Source organism: Symphalangus syndactylus, chromosome 7 (assembly GCF_028878055.3).
Source record: "Symphalangus syndactylus isolate Jambi chromosome 7, NHGRI_mSymSyn1-v2.1_pri, whole genome shotgun sequence".
Lineage (NCBI taxonomy): Eukaryota > Metazoa > Chordata > Mammalia > Primates > Hylobatidae > Symphalangus > Symphalangus syndactylus.
In genome coordinates, this window is record NC_072429.2 from 92,257,315 (window position 1) to 92,270,283 (window position 12,969).

Genomic DNA, 12,969 nt, shown 5'->3' on the forward strand with positions numbered 1-12,969 from the left:
GAATGGAGTCCTTGCAGTATTTACTGGGAAAAGCAGCACACGCCAAGGCCAGGAGGGTCAAAGGGACAGAGGCGTTCAAAGGACAAAGGAGAGCCTCCAGTTTGTTTGGGTTTTTTTTTTTTTTTTGAATTTTTGTTCCCCCAGGCCAACCCTAAGAGCCAGAACTGTTCGTTATTTGTCTCAGCACAGGTTCCGTGTAAGCGACGCCTCCATATCCGACGCTCAAGCCCTTCAGGTACCGGACCCCTGCTTCTTAATTATGTTTCTATTATTCCCAGTGTCTAACACAATCTCTTCCCCGAAGTCGGAACTTGATATATACTTGCTGAATAAATGAAAAGTTAAAGATGAGGCAGAAAGCACCGCTCCTTCCAATGGCAGCTCTCAAGAGCCCACGTTTACAGATTCAGCAGCGAAGCGGACGCGTCTGGTAAGAGACTACAAGTGGCACAGGCGGAGAGGAGGCCCCCGGGCCTCTGGTTTCACGTCTCCCTCCCGGTTCCCGGCTAACCGGCGTCTTTTCTCCCCTGCTCCGAGTAGCCGAGCAGCGCTGGAGGCTGGGTGTCTGGTAAGCGCGGCTGTTAGAGAGGATGGAGGCGCCGTAGCCCCGCGGTACTTCTCACAGGCTTGGGCGGCAGGGACGCGCGGGACAACCGCGCAGGCGGCTCTGCAGGGGTGGGCGCGCCATCACCCCTCTCGGTCCCTCCCTGCTTTGCGCTTTCCGAGCCCCAGCCGCGCTCAGGCTGTCTCGGGCATTGACCGCGGGGGCGCGCGCCCCGTTTCCATAGAAACGCCCGGGCTGGCGCGGCGGCGCGAGGGGCGGGCTCTCAGGCTCCCGGCGGCTGCTTGCGCCCCAGCGCGCGCCCAGGCGCCTTGGAATCCCCGTCCTTGGGTCCCCGCAAGGTCCCCTGCCGTGCGCGAGGCAGCATGATGAGGCGCACCCTGGAAAACCGGTAACAGCCCGAGCCCAGCTGCCCAGGGCCGCCCACACTGGAGGACTAGGGTGAGGGAAGTGGAGCCTCTGTCCGTGGGGCCTCTGCGCCGAATTCCGACCCTCGGCGGGAGGCTGCACGGTCCCCGCTGTGGCCTGGGGCCTAATTCCCTGGGCTACAGCGACCGCCGGCGGCGAAGGGGAGCCCAGGGCCCGGCCGGCTGCCACCCACCCACGCCTCCGGGTCTCGGGTCCCCACAGTGCCGCGGGCAGTGCGGAAGGCTAGGAGGCAGCCGGGCGCCCAGGCCGCGCTGCGCGGAGCAGCCGGAGCAGCCACAGCAGCCACCTCCCCAGTTAAGGCCAGGCCCACCCGACCTGGGCCTTTTCCTGTGCCTACACTGTTCGGATAGTGAGGTCAGGACCCCATGGAGAGCACTCCGCGCCGGGAGACGCTGGATCGTCGGTGGGTTTGCACCTTCAGAGCTGCAGAATGCCCGGGAAATGTTTGCATGTTAAATTAACGTGAAGCCTTCTCATCTCTAAGGAGAATGTTTTGCCTTTTGTGTCACCTTTTTCTGTAGGAACGCTCAAACAAAACAACTGCAAACAGCTGTCTCAAATGTGGAGAAGCATTTTGGAGAACTGTGCCAAATCTTCGCTGCCTATGTGAGGAAAACTGCCAGGCTGAGAGACAAAGCAGACCTCCTGGTGAATGAAATCAACGAGTATGCTGCTACAGAGACCCCGCATTTAAAGCTGGGCCTGATGAACTTTGCAGATGAGTTTGCCAAACTTCAGGATTACCGACAAGCAGAGGTATGGAGTGAATCACAGTGTGATTGTTATGAATGAGCCATCAAGTAGTGGATGAAGGAACCGTGGAAACTTTCACTTGTAATCTACCTAACTGCAGAGGTGGATACAAACTTGGTAAAACGTAACATTTTCATGTCTATAAGACTGTTTGAGTCTATTAAAGAGAAGCTTTCTGTGTTTTATTTTACCGTTTTCAAGCTAACCTTTAGGGCATCTTGAAGTCTTGAATTTCCCCACTTTATTTGCCAACTTTTGGCCAAGGGATGGCTGTTTACTGGGGGTAGTGGGAATAGTACCCAGGGGGAAGAAAATAAGCATAACTTAATGTCTTGTGTGGCACGTAAGTACGTTTTAAAGAATGACTGGAGATGGAAATGTTGGGAATGGTAATGTGGATGGATAAATTATTAATAAATGGGCAAGAGACCATTGCTGCATCCATGCTCTGGAAAATTGACCAATGGTTTACTAACAACAACAAAATGCTATGAATTATTTCATGGAGGCAAACCAATACTGAGATACCGTGTGGACATTTTGCTCTGTGTAGCAGAAGTGTCCTTGTGATTGTTTTCTTTCTAAAAGCCCATTTTTTTCCTTTAAATACTTAATAAGCACTTTTACTTGTATTTATTTCCAGTTTCACGGCATAGGTTAGCTTATCAAAAGTTACCCAGTTGGAACTGCGTTGCTTTTTTGTACTTTTCTCATCAGAACCTAAAACGGAAATTTCAATTTTCAAAAAATAGAATGAGTATAAAAAAAAAATTGGGCCGGGCGTGGTGGCTCACGCTTGTAATCCCAGCACTTTGGGAGGCCGAGGCGGGCGGATCATGAGGTCAGGAGATCGAGACCACAGTGAAACCCCGTCTCTACTAAAAAATACAAAAAATTAGCCGGGCGTGATGGCGGGCGCCTGTAGTCCCAGCTACTCGGAGAGGCTGAGGCAGGAGAATGGCGTGAACACGGGAGGCAGAGCTTGTAGTGAGCCGAGATTGCGCCACTGCACTCCAGCCTGGGCGACAGAGCGAGACTCCGTCTCAAAAAAAAAAAAAAAAAATTGAACTCATCATTGCTATCCATACAAATTTGAAGAGTAATCATATTTGGAGGTACTTTTGGAAAAATGTTGAGTTCTTGTCATGAAACTTCTGTAATAAGTAACTCTCAATTATATATGATAACTGGGGACTTACTGTTTCAAAGATAATTTATATTCACAGGTAATCCTAAAATCTTATTTTAGCCAATAATTTCAATGCCCCTTTGTAGAAAACCTTTATGCTATTTATCAAATAGCAAAGTGAATTGATTTGCATTTGTTCTCCTTTTATTTCCCTTGCTTACCAAATGGTGGAGGTCCTAATGAACAATGACAAAAAGGTAGGCAACAAAAAGGAGAACAGAAAAAAGACTTAGATAATCCTTAAACTGAATAATCAGTATGGATTATAAGAAATGGTGTAAACCAAACTGTCCTGAATATCCATGATTTTAGGATTCCTAATATTTGAATACTTGATGGGAAGTCGATTTTTATTTTCCTAACATATTTTAAAATGAAACATTCATATACATTTTGTTTACAGAAATTAAAGAAAAATAAATATGAAATTAAGTGTATTTGTCAGTTATATAAATATGTATCATTAAAAAGCCCTTTTCCTGCTATTAAAATAATGTTCATTTTAAGCAATTGAATACATGTCACCTATCTTGAGAAAAAAAATTTTAATGTCCAAGAGAGTTATTTTTCTTATGCTATATTTAAATACTTGCCTTAAAAAAAAAAATCTGTCTCTTCAGTGCCTTCCACTAGTACTACTTGTAAAAGAAGTAATTACTCAAAATGTGATTTAAAAACCTATAATGTTTAAGAAAAACTATTTAATTCTAAATGAAACAGAGATGAGACATACAGTTTGACAGCTCAGCAACGCAGACCATTTATCTTGTTCTGTAGGCTTCGATAATTCACAAATGGCTTCTCAGAAAAAAAATGCAGCAAATACAATGATCTCTAAGCTTTTTTGCTTTTCAAGGTTATGTTGCTTTAAATGTTTCCAAGATGCTCTGTCTTTCAGCTTTGATTTTCTTTTCTGAAAAGTTGAGCTATTACAGTTCAGAGATAATATACACAAAGTATCCATTACTGTGCTGAACACACTGAAAATGTTAGCTGTATTAAAATTTGAGCTGTCTTAACACCCTCAAACTACTACTTTAAGGTAAAAAAGTAATCCTAAGATGATGATGTGGCCAGGATGAGCTCCTGGGAAACCTGAGACATTTTCTTGTCATTTTGCTCACCAGGTGCTTTTCTACTTTTACTATTACTGTGCAGCTTAACAGTTTTTAATGTGTTTTGAGTTTAGATTCTGAGTCTTATCAATTTCTAGTGATTAACCTTTTATTTATAGGTTAAAAGGTTAAACATTCTAATTTAAAATTTTAATAATTTTCAATAGGTTGAAAGACTTGAAGCCAAAGTAGTTGAACCCTTGAAAGCTTATGGGACCATTGTGAAAATGAAACGGGTAAGTAAATCCATTTTCTCACTTACTATGAGTTACTCTGGCAAAGAGTATGAGGTTTCCAATTGTTTTTTTAAATAAGAAATACAAAGTAGTGGCCAGGAGTGGTGGCTTACGCCTGTAATCCCAACACTTTGGGAGGCCGAGGCGGGCAGATCACGAGGTCAGGAGTTTGAGACCAGCCTGGCCAAGATAGTGAAACCCTGTCTCTACTGAAAATACAAAAAATTAGCTGGGCGTGGTGGCATGCGCCTGTAATCCCAGCTACTCAGGAGGCTGAGGCAAGAAAATCGCTTGAACCCAGGAGGCAGAGGTTGCAGTGAGCTGAGATAGCGTCACTGCACTCCAGCACAGGCGACAGTGTGAGACTCTGTCTCAAAAAAAAAAAAAAAAAAAGAAAAGAAAAGAAATACAAAGTAGTATATAGTCATTCTTTTTACTCTGAAAGATCACTTAGATCTTTAAGAATAATGAAATAGTTTTAGTGAGCTTATTAAGTATAAGCAACATAGACATTATTATGGAAACTTTAAAATAATTATCATGAAAAATATATGGACAGAAATTGCTTTACTATATAAGTTTTTCTTTAAAGCAGGTGACAGCATTTAGACTTTTAAAATGTATGAGAGAGTTCTATTTTTAAAACTAACTTTATTGAAGTGTAATTTACATCAGCAGTCCCCAACCTTTTTGGCACCAGGGATCGGTTTTGTGGAAGACAATTTTTCTTTAGTTCACAATAGGGTTTGCACTCCTATGAGAATCTGATGCTGCCTCTGATCTAACAAGAGGCAGAGCTCAGGCCTTAATGCCAGCTCGCCCACCACTCACCTGCTGTGCTGGCCCAGTTCCTAATAGACCTGGGGGTTGGGAGCCCTTGATTTAGTGCAATAGAATTCTTCCATTTTAAGTGATCATTGAGTTTTGACAAATGTTTATACCCATGTAACCACTACCGCAATCAAAATTACACATTTATATACATATATCTATTATGGTTAATAGTTTTGCACTGAAATTGTGTCATTATTTTGAGAGAATATTAAACACATTCTCACATACATAGACACTAATTATGTAATACTTGTAATTCCTGTGGCAATGGTACCAGGATCACACAAGAAGTATTCTTCCATTCTTAAAACTGAATTTTCTTAAGTCAGACATTTTTACTAACAAAAAAATGCCAATTTGCAGGATGACCTCAAGGCAACATTCACAGCAAGGAATCGAGAAGCTAAGCAATTAACTCAGTTAGAAAGAACACGTCAGCGAAACCCATCTGATCGACATGTTATTGTATCCTTTGAATTTGGGTCTTTAAAAAAAATTTTAAGGTATGGAGTACAAAAGTAAATGTATATAGAAATTGTGCATTTTTATTTTTAAACGAGTAGAGAATTTGAATATAAAGATTGAAAAGAAATACATTTAGGAATTCTCACTATAGAAATTGGCTAATTTTAAAGAGGTTACACCACCTAATTTAAATCCCCTTATATCGTTTTACACAGTAGACTTTGCAAACGAACAAACAAAAAATTCAGATGTTTTTATAAAGAGTAAATTCAAATTTCTGAATTTTATTTTCACATGGTGATGACTAAATATTAATTCTACAATTAACTTAAAGATCTATTGTTAATCCTAATATATCAGTGTTCTCTATGCCCTGCTCTGAGAAAAGGAAAGAAAATTTTCCTGTTTAATTTCCTTCATCTTTTAGAAATAAAACAACTATGTGACATCATGACTTCCAGCCAGTTAACCTCAGGAGACTTAAGAGTATAATTAAGATCCAAGTTGGACACACAGAAACCTAGATAGGACTGTGAACTATAACGAGGTTTTTCTGTTAAACATGACTGTTTCTTAAACTACAATGTGCCTTGTTCGTGAGTAAATAAAAGCATGCAAAATAGTGCCTAATTGCCAGCAACTGAGATAGGTAGGACTGTGTAGAAAGCACTAACATCTGGCTGGGCGTGTTGGTTCCCGCCTGTAATTCCAGCACTTTGGGAGGCCGAGGCGGGCAGATCATGAGGTCAGGAGTTCGAGACCAGCCTAGCCAACATAGCGAAACCCTGTCTTTACTAAAAATACAAAAATTAGCCAGGCATAGTAGCACGCGCCTGTAGTCCCAGCGACTTGGGAGGCTGAGGCAAGAGAATCGCTTGAACCCGGGAGATGGAGGTTGTAGTGATCTGAGATCGCACCACTGAACTCGAGCCTGGAAAACAAAGCGAGACTGTCTCAAAAAAAAAGAGAGAGAAAGAGAAAGAAAGCACTAACATCCCTACTGCCTCTTTTTTCCATTCCTTCTTCTATGTGTCTCCTTCCTGCTTCCTTAAGGTTGTTACTGCCCAGCTCAGCCAGAAACCATATGAGGAGTGGCTCTTTGAGAGCATTTGAGGTTCCAGAACACCTCCATTCCTGAGGGGAGTCTCTTGAGCAGCGATTTGGGGCTGCGCCAATTGCTTGGTCCTTCTTCCTTTGGACCAAAGGTACAGAAGCCCAACTTTGTACTAAACAAAAATGGGCAGCCATAGGGCTGGGAGTGCCCACTGGAGACTGGGACAGAAACATCTAGATAGTCGTAGTGGCATAAGATCCGCAAATGGAGATGATAGAATCTGTGTTTTAAGCAAGTCGGACAAACCAGAGAATGCTGGAAAATTTATGACTGATAACTAGAGATCAAGGCAGAGGCTATGGGGCAGGACCGGGGGGGTTCACCAGTGTTTAAGAATTAAGCTAGGGATGAAAATTTTTTGTTTTGTTTTGTTCTTTGTGGCCTGGAGTGGGGGAGGTGGTGATAATATGAAGACATCTGGAATCCTGAGTAGTTGGCAAGATTGAATCAGGAGTACTGGTGTCTACACTAAACACAGAAATGAATCTATTCCTAAGACAAATATTTTTCTGACTTGGATGCTGTGCTGTAAACACTGCTGTGGAAGGGAGATAATCTTAGAGCACAGATGAAGCAGGTCTGTGGGTTCACATGGTGGGGAAATAAATATAACCTAAGAGATTATTGCCACAGGTGAATCAGTGTGCTCACTGGGTAAGATCTGCAACTTGTGTATTTTGACAACCTGAGACCAAAACATGAAGGACAATCTACATACAAATGTAGTCAATATAAATATACAAATATTCAATCATAGTATTATGGAAAATTCATCTGTGTAGAAGTATGTTGAAGTTTGATATGTAAGATAAAATGGAGTCCCTCTGATAGAGAGGATAGGGAAAAGAAGAATCCCAGGGCTCTGCCTGCTCACCCCCCAAGTAGGGCTCCAGGTGGCTTCTGAACAAGCTTCCTGTAATGCAGTGTGAGAAATACCAATCTGGCTTACCCTTTTAAAAATCATTTTGAACTCTTAATTAATTCCATTTAATATACCAATATCTTTATTCATGGAGTTGTATCTTAGTATTTTAATCCAAAGCATTTCCTACTCAAGTTAGTATATTATAGAATTTTGAAGAATTTTCAATGAAAAGAAGAAATATTAGAAATCTATATTCTGTTTGCTAAAAATGGATGTGTTACTTTAGATGAGTTGCTATGCTCAGGTAAAGGGATTTGAGACTTTCAGAAATAAATAGTAGTTGCTGGAGGGTAATAGAAGATGAAGCTACACATATCCCAGTTACGGCTTCTGTTTCCCCATGCTTTCCTGATTTAGCCAACTCTACTTACCCTTCTAAATTTTAAAATGAAAATATCAATAAATGAGGAGGGTAAAGACATGAGTCAAAAGGAAGTAGTCACAAGTAAAGAGCTGCATCAGTCATGTGTAGTAAACAGTATTAGGAATTAGTCAGCTTGAATATTCTCATTAGCACAAGGTTAATGTGTATCAAATAACTGTTAAGAGATTTTTTCATAGTAGTAAGTCTTCAAAGGAGTTCTGTTTTATCTTTGAATTTCCTGTAATGAAGTTGTAGTTTAAAGAATCTCAAACACAGAAATATAGAGAATTGTTTTTGATTCCTGGTTATGATTAAGTTGAAAGTTTGTATGATTTTTAAAAACTCTACACCCCATATTGTAAATGTATATACAAACACAGAGAGGTATATATGAATATAATTTTAAGTACTTAGTATCTTGAAAATGTGTAGTTGAATGAACTGAATTACATAAGTAACCATAATTGATATATGGTTACAATTAATATATAACCTAATTGTAAGTGTATGTAATTCTATGAGTATATAAATTTATTGAAAAAACTGTTATACTCTCTTTGAAATGTATTTTTTCCTTTATGAAAATTTCAGTCACAGGTGGGTAATAAAGTGGTGTGTCAAGAAATGGATCCTTATAGTAAACCCTTTTACTTGTTTCAATTTATACATTTGCTTGAAAAAGAAAGCAAAAGCTAAATGTCACAGTATTACTTATCACAGAACTTTGACAACAAATGCAAACTTTTTCTATGATTAATTATTAAATGATGATATATGTGACTTTTGAGTAAATATAATATTAGCACAAGAAACAAAACTTTATTAGGAAGAATTTAATCCGAAAACTGGGCTGTGTCTTTTTAAATTTCTGTGTTACCTTTTAAGAAAAACTCTTAAATGTTTTTGGGCAACTTTTGTTCTAGCAGACGAGATGCTTAAAGACAGATACACAATTAGATTAGAAATATTACTATAGCCACTGACTATATATGGCTATTGAGTTCTTGAAATACAACTAGAGTAACTTTGCAGTTAGTTTTTAATTTTTTATTTAATTTTAATTAGTTTTAATGAAAATAGCCCCATATGGCTAGTGGCCACCATATTGATTGGACAGTACAGATCAGATAATATGAGTACATGTCCGAGTGTGTTAGACTTGCCATCTAATTCATTAGTTACTAGTGTGTTTATTTTTTGTAATAAGCATTAACTAAATAGAAGCAGTGTAACATGGTTGTCTTGTAAAGAAGAATCTGCAAGTAGAAATCCCATGCTGTAATATTTGTAGTGTATATTGTATTCTACCTGATGAGGATATTATAGAATTAGGAATATTTAATGCATTTGGAGAACAAGTAGAAGTAAGCAAGGTAGAAAGAAAGAGTCTTTGGTTATATACCTGCTAACCCAAAATACCTCAATGTTGTAATGATTTTAAAAATCAAACTCTCAGTGGTAGAAATTGTCATAGCTGTCTCTCTACTGTGTGCCACTCTCCTTAGTCCTTTCCAAAGATGATTTAATGTAATCCATACAATAGTCCTATGAGATAAGCATAAAGAGTAAGAGATAATAGGCCAGGTGCGGTGGCTTACACCTGTAATCCGTGCACTTTGGGAGGCTGAGACTGGTGGATCACTTGAGGTCAGGAATTCAAGACCAGCCTGGCCAATGTGATGAAACCCCATCTCTTCTAAAAATACAAAAAATTAGCTGGGCGTGGTGGCATGCACCTGTAATCCTAGCTACTCAGGAGGCTGAGGCAGAAGAATCGCTTGGGAGGCGGAGGTTGCAGTGAGCCGAGATTGTGTCACTGCACTGTAGCCTGGGCAACAAGAGCAAAACTCTATCTCAAAAAAATATAAATAAATAAGAGATAATCTGTAATTGAGAGAATTGAAATAATTTTTACTAAATCATAAGTCCTTTTCAGGGGAGAAATGGCTAACGGAGAGAGAGACAAAAGAAAAATAATTTTTGATAAATGGCACAGGTAGTGAAATAGAGGGAAGCAGTAGAAAATATGGGAAATGGTTTTACAGTAGGTTATCCAAAGGTGTCTGGAAAAAAAATGATTTTGTAGACGGAAAGGGAAGGATTTGGGGGTAGTTTTTGTTCTTGGGGTTTTTTTTCTAGATCGTGAATCGTATCACCAAATAAGTTCTTTATTCTGCATGTGCTTACATACATCATTTTATTATATATGGTAAAATATAATATTAACAATTTACACTGTTATGCCAAAAAGCCAGTACTGCAATGGTAGAATTTACCAGTAGGCTCAACTGAATGAATTCTCATTTGATTTTTTTATATCTTTGGTTGGGGAATACTTTTGTAGGCAGAAACGGAATTGCAGAGAGCTGCAATGGATGCTAGCCGAACAAGTCGTCATCTGGAGGAAACTATTAACAACTTTGAAAGGCAGAAAATGAAGGATATAAAGGTAATAAAGTAATTGTTAGGGTTCAAAACATGTTTTTAACCTTATTTTTTACTTTAAACTCATGAAAAATTTAAATTACTCTAAATTTGAAAGCCCGTAATACCCGTTATAAAGAAAATATGATTAATAAGGGGGTGGGCACAGTGGCTTATGCCTGTAATCCTAGCACTTTGGGAGGCCAAGGCAGGTGGATCAGTTGAGGCCAGGAGTTTGGGATGAGCCTGGGCAACATGGAAAAACCCCGTCTCTACAAAAAACTAGCCAGGTGTGGTGGCACATGCTTGTATACCCAGCTTCTTAGGGGGCTGAGGCAGGAGGATCACCTGAGCCTGGGGAGGTCGAGGCAGCAGTGAGCCATGACTGCACCACTGCACTCCCTGCGCTCCAGCCTGGGCAACAGGGCCAGACCCTGCCCACCCCACCCCCCAACAACAATAAAAAGAAAACAGAAAAAGCAAAAAATATTATAAATAAAATATATCATGTTTTTTTTTTAGTGGAAACAGTGATATATAAAAGACCAACATTTCTAACCAGAAGCCAGATATTCAGCTTTTTATCACAAATACTATTTAATCAAGGGGAGCTAACATTTTTTTTTTTTTGAGACGGACATTTATTGTGTTTTTATATACCAGGCACTACACCAGGCACTTTACATAAATTCTTGCAGTCTTCACAGCAACTCTATGAGGATGAGATGTTATTATGAAATTAAGCAGCCAGGCGTGGTGGCTCACACCTGTAATGCCAGCACTTTGGGAAGCTAAGGCAGGCAGATCACTTGAGGTCAGGAGTTTGAGACCAGCCTGGCCAATATGGGGAAACTCCATCTCTACTAAAACTACAAAAATTAGCCAGGCGTGATGTCACGCACCTGTAATCCCAGCTACCCTGGAGGCTGAGGCAGGAGAATCACTTGAACCCAGGAGGTGGAGGTTGCAGTGAGCCAAGAAGATCATGCCACTGCACTCCAGCTTGGGTGACAGAGCAAGACTCCGACTCAAAAAAAAAAATAAAAGTAAAAGAAATTAAGCAGAGACATAAAATATTTTACCCGAAGTACAATAGCCTGAAATAGGAGCTATAAACCAATTTTTTAATCTGTGGTTTCTGTTATAATACAGTCATTAATTTTTATAGCTTAATACTTTGTAGTAACTACATATTATCAAATAAGTAAACAGGGTAATAGTAGCCAACCACATAAATTTGCATCTACTGTGATATGGTCTCTTAGTCAACAAAATCACAAGAATTGCCTTATTCTAACACATATGTAGATTTGAAACTTTCTTGGGGATCATGAAATTCAGCAGGTCTTTTTGATAACCATCTTGGAAACACTTGAAGGACCTCTTATGACCATCTTACAGACTAAAACTCATCTAAGGCTCTTTTTGGCTCACTGAAGACTTTCCTGTAACAAGCTTTAAATATATTTGTTTTTATTTTACTACTGTTGACAAATCTTCCTTCATAAGCTGTATTCTTTCAATAAAATAAGCATTATCTGCCACTTAATTATATTATTTATCTCTGAAATCCATGAAACAGTATTCATTTACATCTTTTATTTTCTTTAATTTCCTGTCATAGTTTCAAAGGATTTCTGAGCTCAATTTAGTCACAGGCTCTGTACTCTTCTGTGTAAGAGTAGGTTGCTACCCACAGAAGAACATCTCAGGGGGCCGTCCCGAGTCAAATTCCTTTACCAAGCTAGGAGAGTATGGTCAGGGTATAAAGTTTTATAATTGCTGACATTCCCTCTTAAACTGAGGGAGGAAGGAGAATTATTAAGATAATTAATTAGCCTTAACCTGAAAAATGGGAATGGAGACTTGTGAGCTATGCCTGATTCCACTGTTGGATAAAGGCTTCTTTAGTGATGGGAAACTGATTACTTGCTCCGTCATTGTTCCTCAGACCTGCACATTTTTCATTTACACATGGAAATTTGTCTCCATTCTGATCTTTGGGCTCACTTCTATGTTCTGCCTGGATGCTGGTTTTAATTCCCTGGGCATTACACAGTACCAGACCCCACAGAGAAAGTGAGTGCAGCATTCCCAGCTACAATTCCTGCTATCTTGGATTTCCTGAAGCAACAGGAGATGGAGTAAGGTGCTGTATGGTGGAGGGTGCACAGAGAAGAAAAGAGCTTCTAAGCTCTTCTCTATTGTGCCCCCTAAAGAGGGAAGTCTCTTGATTTCAGGAAGTCTCTTGGTCACAGAAGAAAAATTTTTTTAAAAGTCAGGAAGAAACCTACACTTTAAAAACATTGAGCTGTAATTCACTGTGCAACTCTGGTTTTGAGTGTATAGACAGATATATATATATATCACCACTCAATGTTAGAACATTGTCATCACTTCAACCTTGTACAGTTTAGCTTTTGCCCCCCTGCCTGCCTCCCAACCCTTAGCAGCCACCACTAATTTATGGATTGAGCTATTCTGCACATTTCATAGAATGGAATCATCAAATATGTTGACTTCTGTAACTGGCTTCTTTCACTTAGCCTGCTTTCAAGG

At 39.8% G+C, this 12,969-nt stretch overlaps 1 protein-coding gene across 11 annotated transcripts in view; it reads left to right on the forward strand.

The window, feature by feature from the left end:
- The first annotated feature begins 320 nt into the window (after positions 1-320).
- The window catches only part of CIBAR1 (CBY1 interacting BAR domain containing 1), a 29,980-nt gene continuing 17,331 nt past the window's right edge, over positions 321-12,969 (forward strand). For 5 of the 11 annotated variants that reach the window (XR_008659031.2, XM_055286751.2, XM_055286755.2 and 2 more), the window contains exons 1-5: positions 321-430; positions 1,513-1,747; positions 4,216-4,284; positions 5,482-5,583; positions 10,331-10,435. Coding sequence is in view for 10 of the 11 variants with exons in the window: in XM_055286751.2 (XP_055142726.1) it covers positions 348-430; positions 1,513-1,747; positions 4,216-4,284; positions 5,482-5,583; positions 10,331-10,435 (594 nt within the window). In the remaining variant the exon portion in view is untranslated. Of the gene's footprint in view, positions 431-802; positions 1,395-1,512; positions 1,748-4,215; positions 4,285-5,481; positions 5,584-8,061; positions 8,068-10,330; positions 10,436-12,969 lie in introns of those variants that run through there. The other 6 variants (XM_055286756.2, XM_055286757.2, XM_055286753.2 and 3 more) reach the window with 3 other exon arrangements.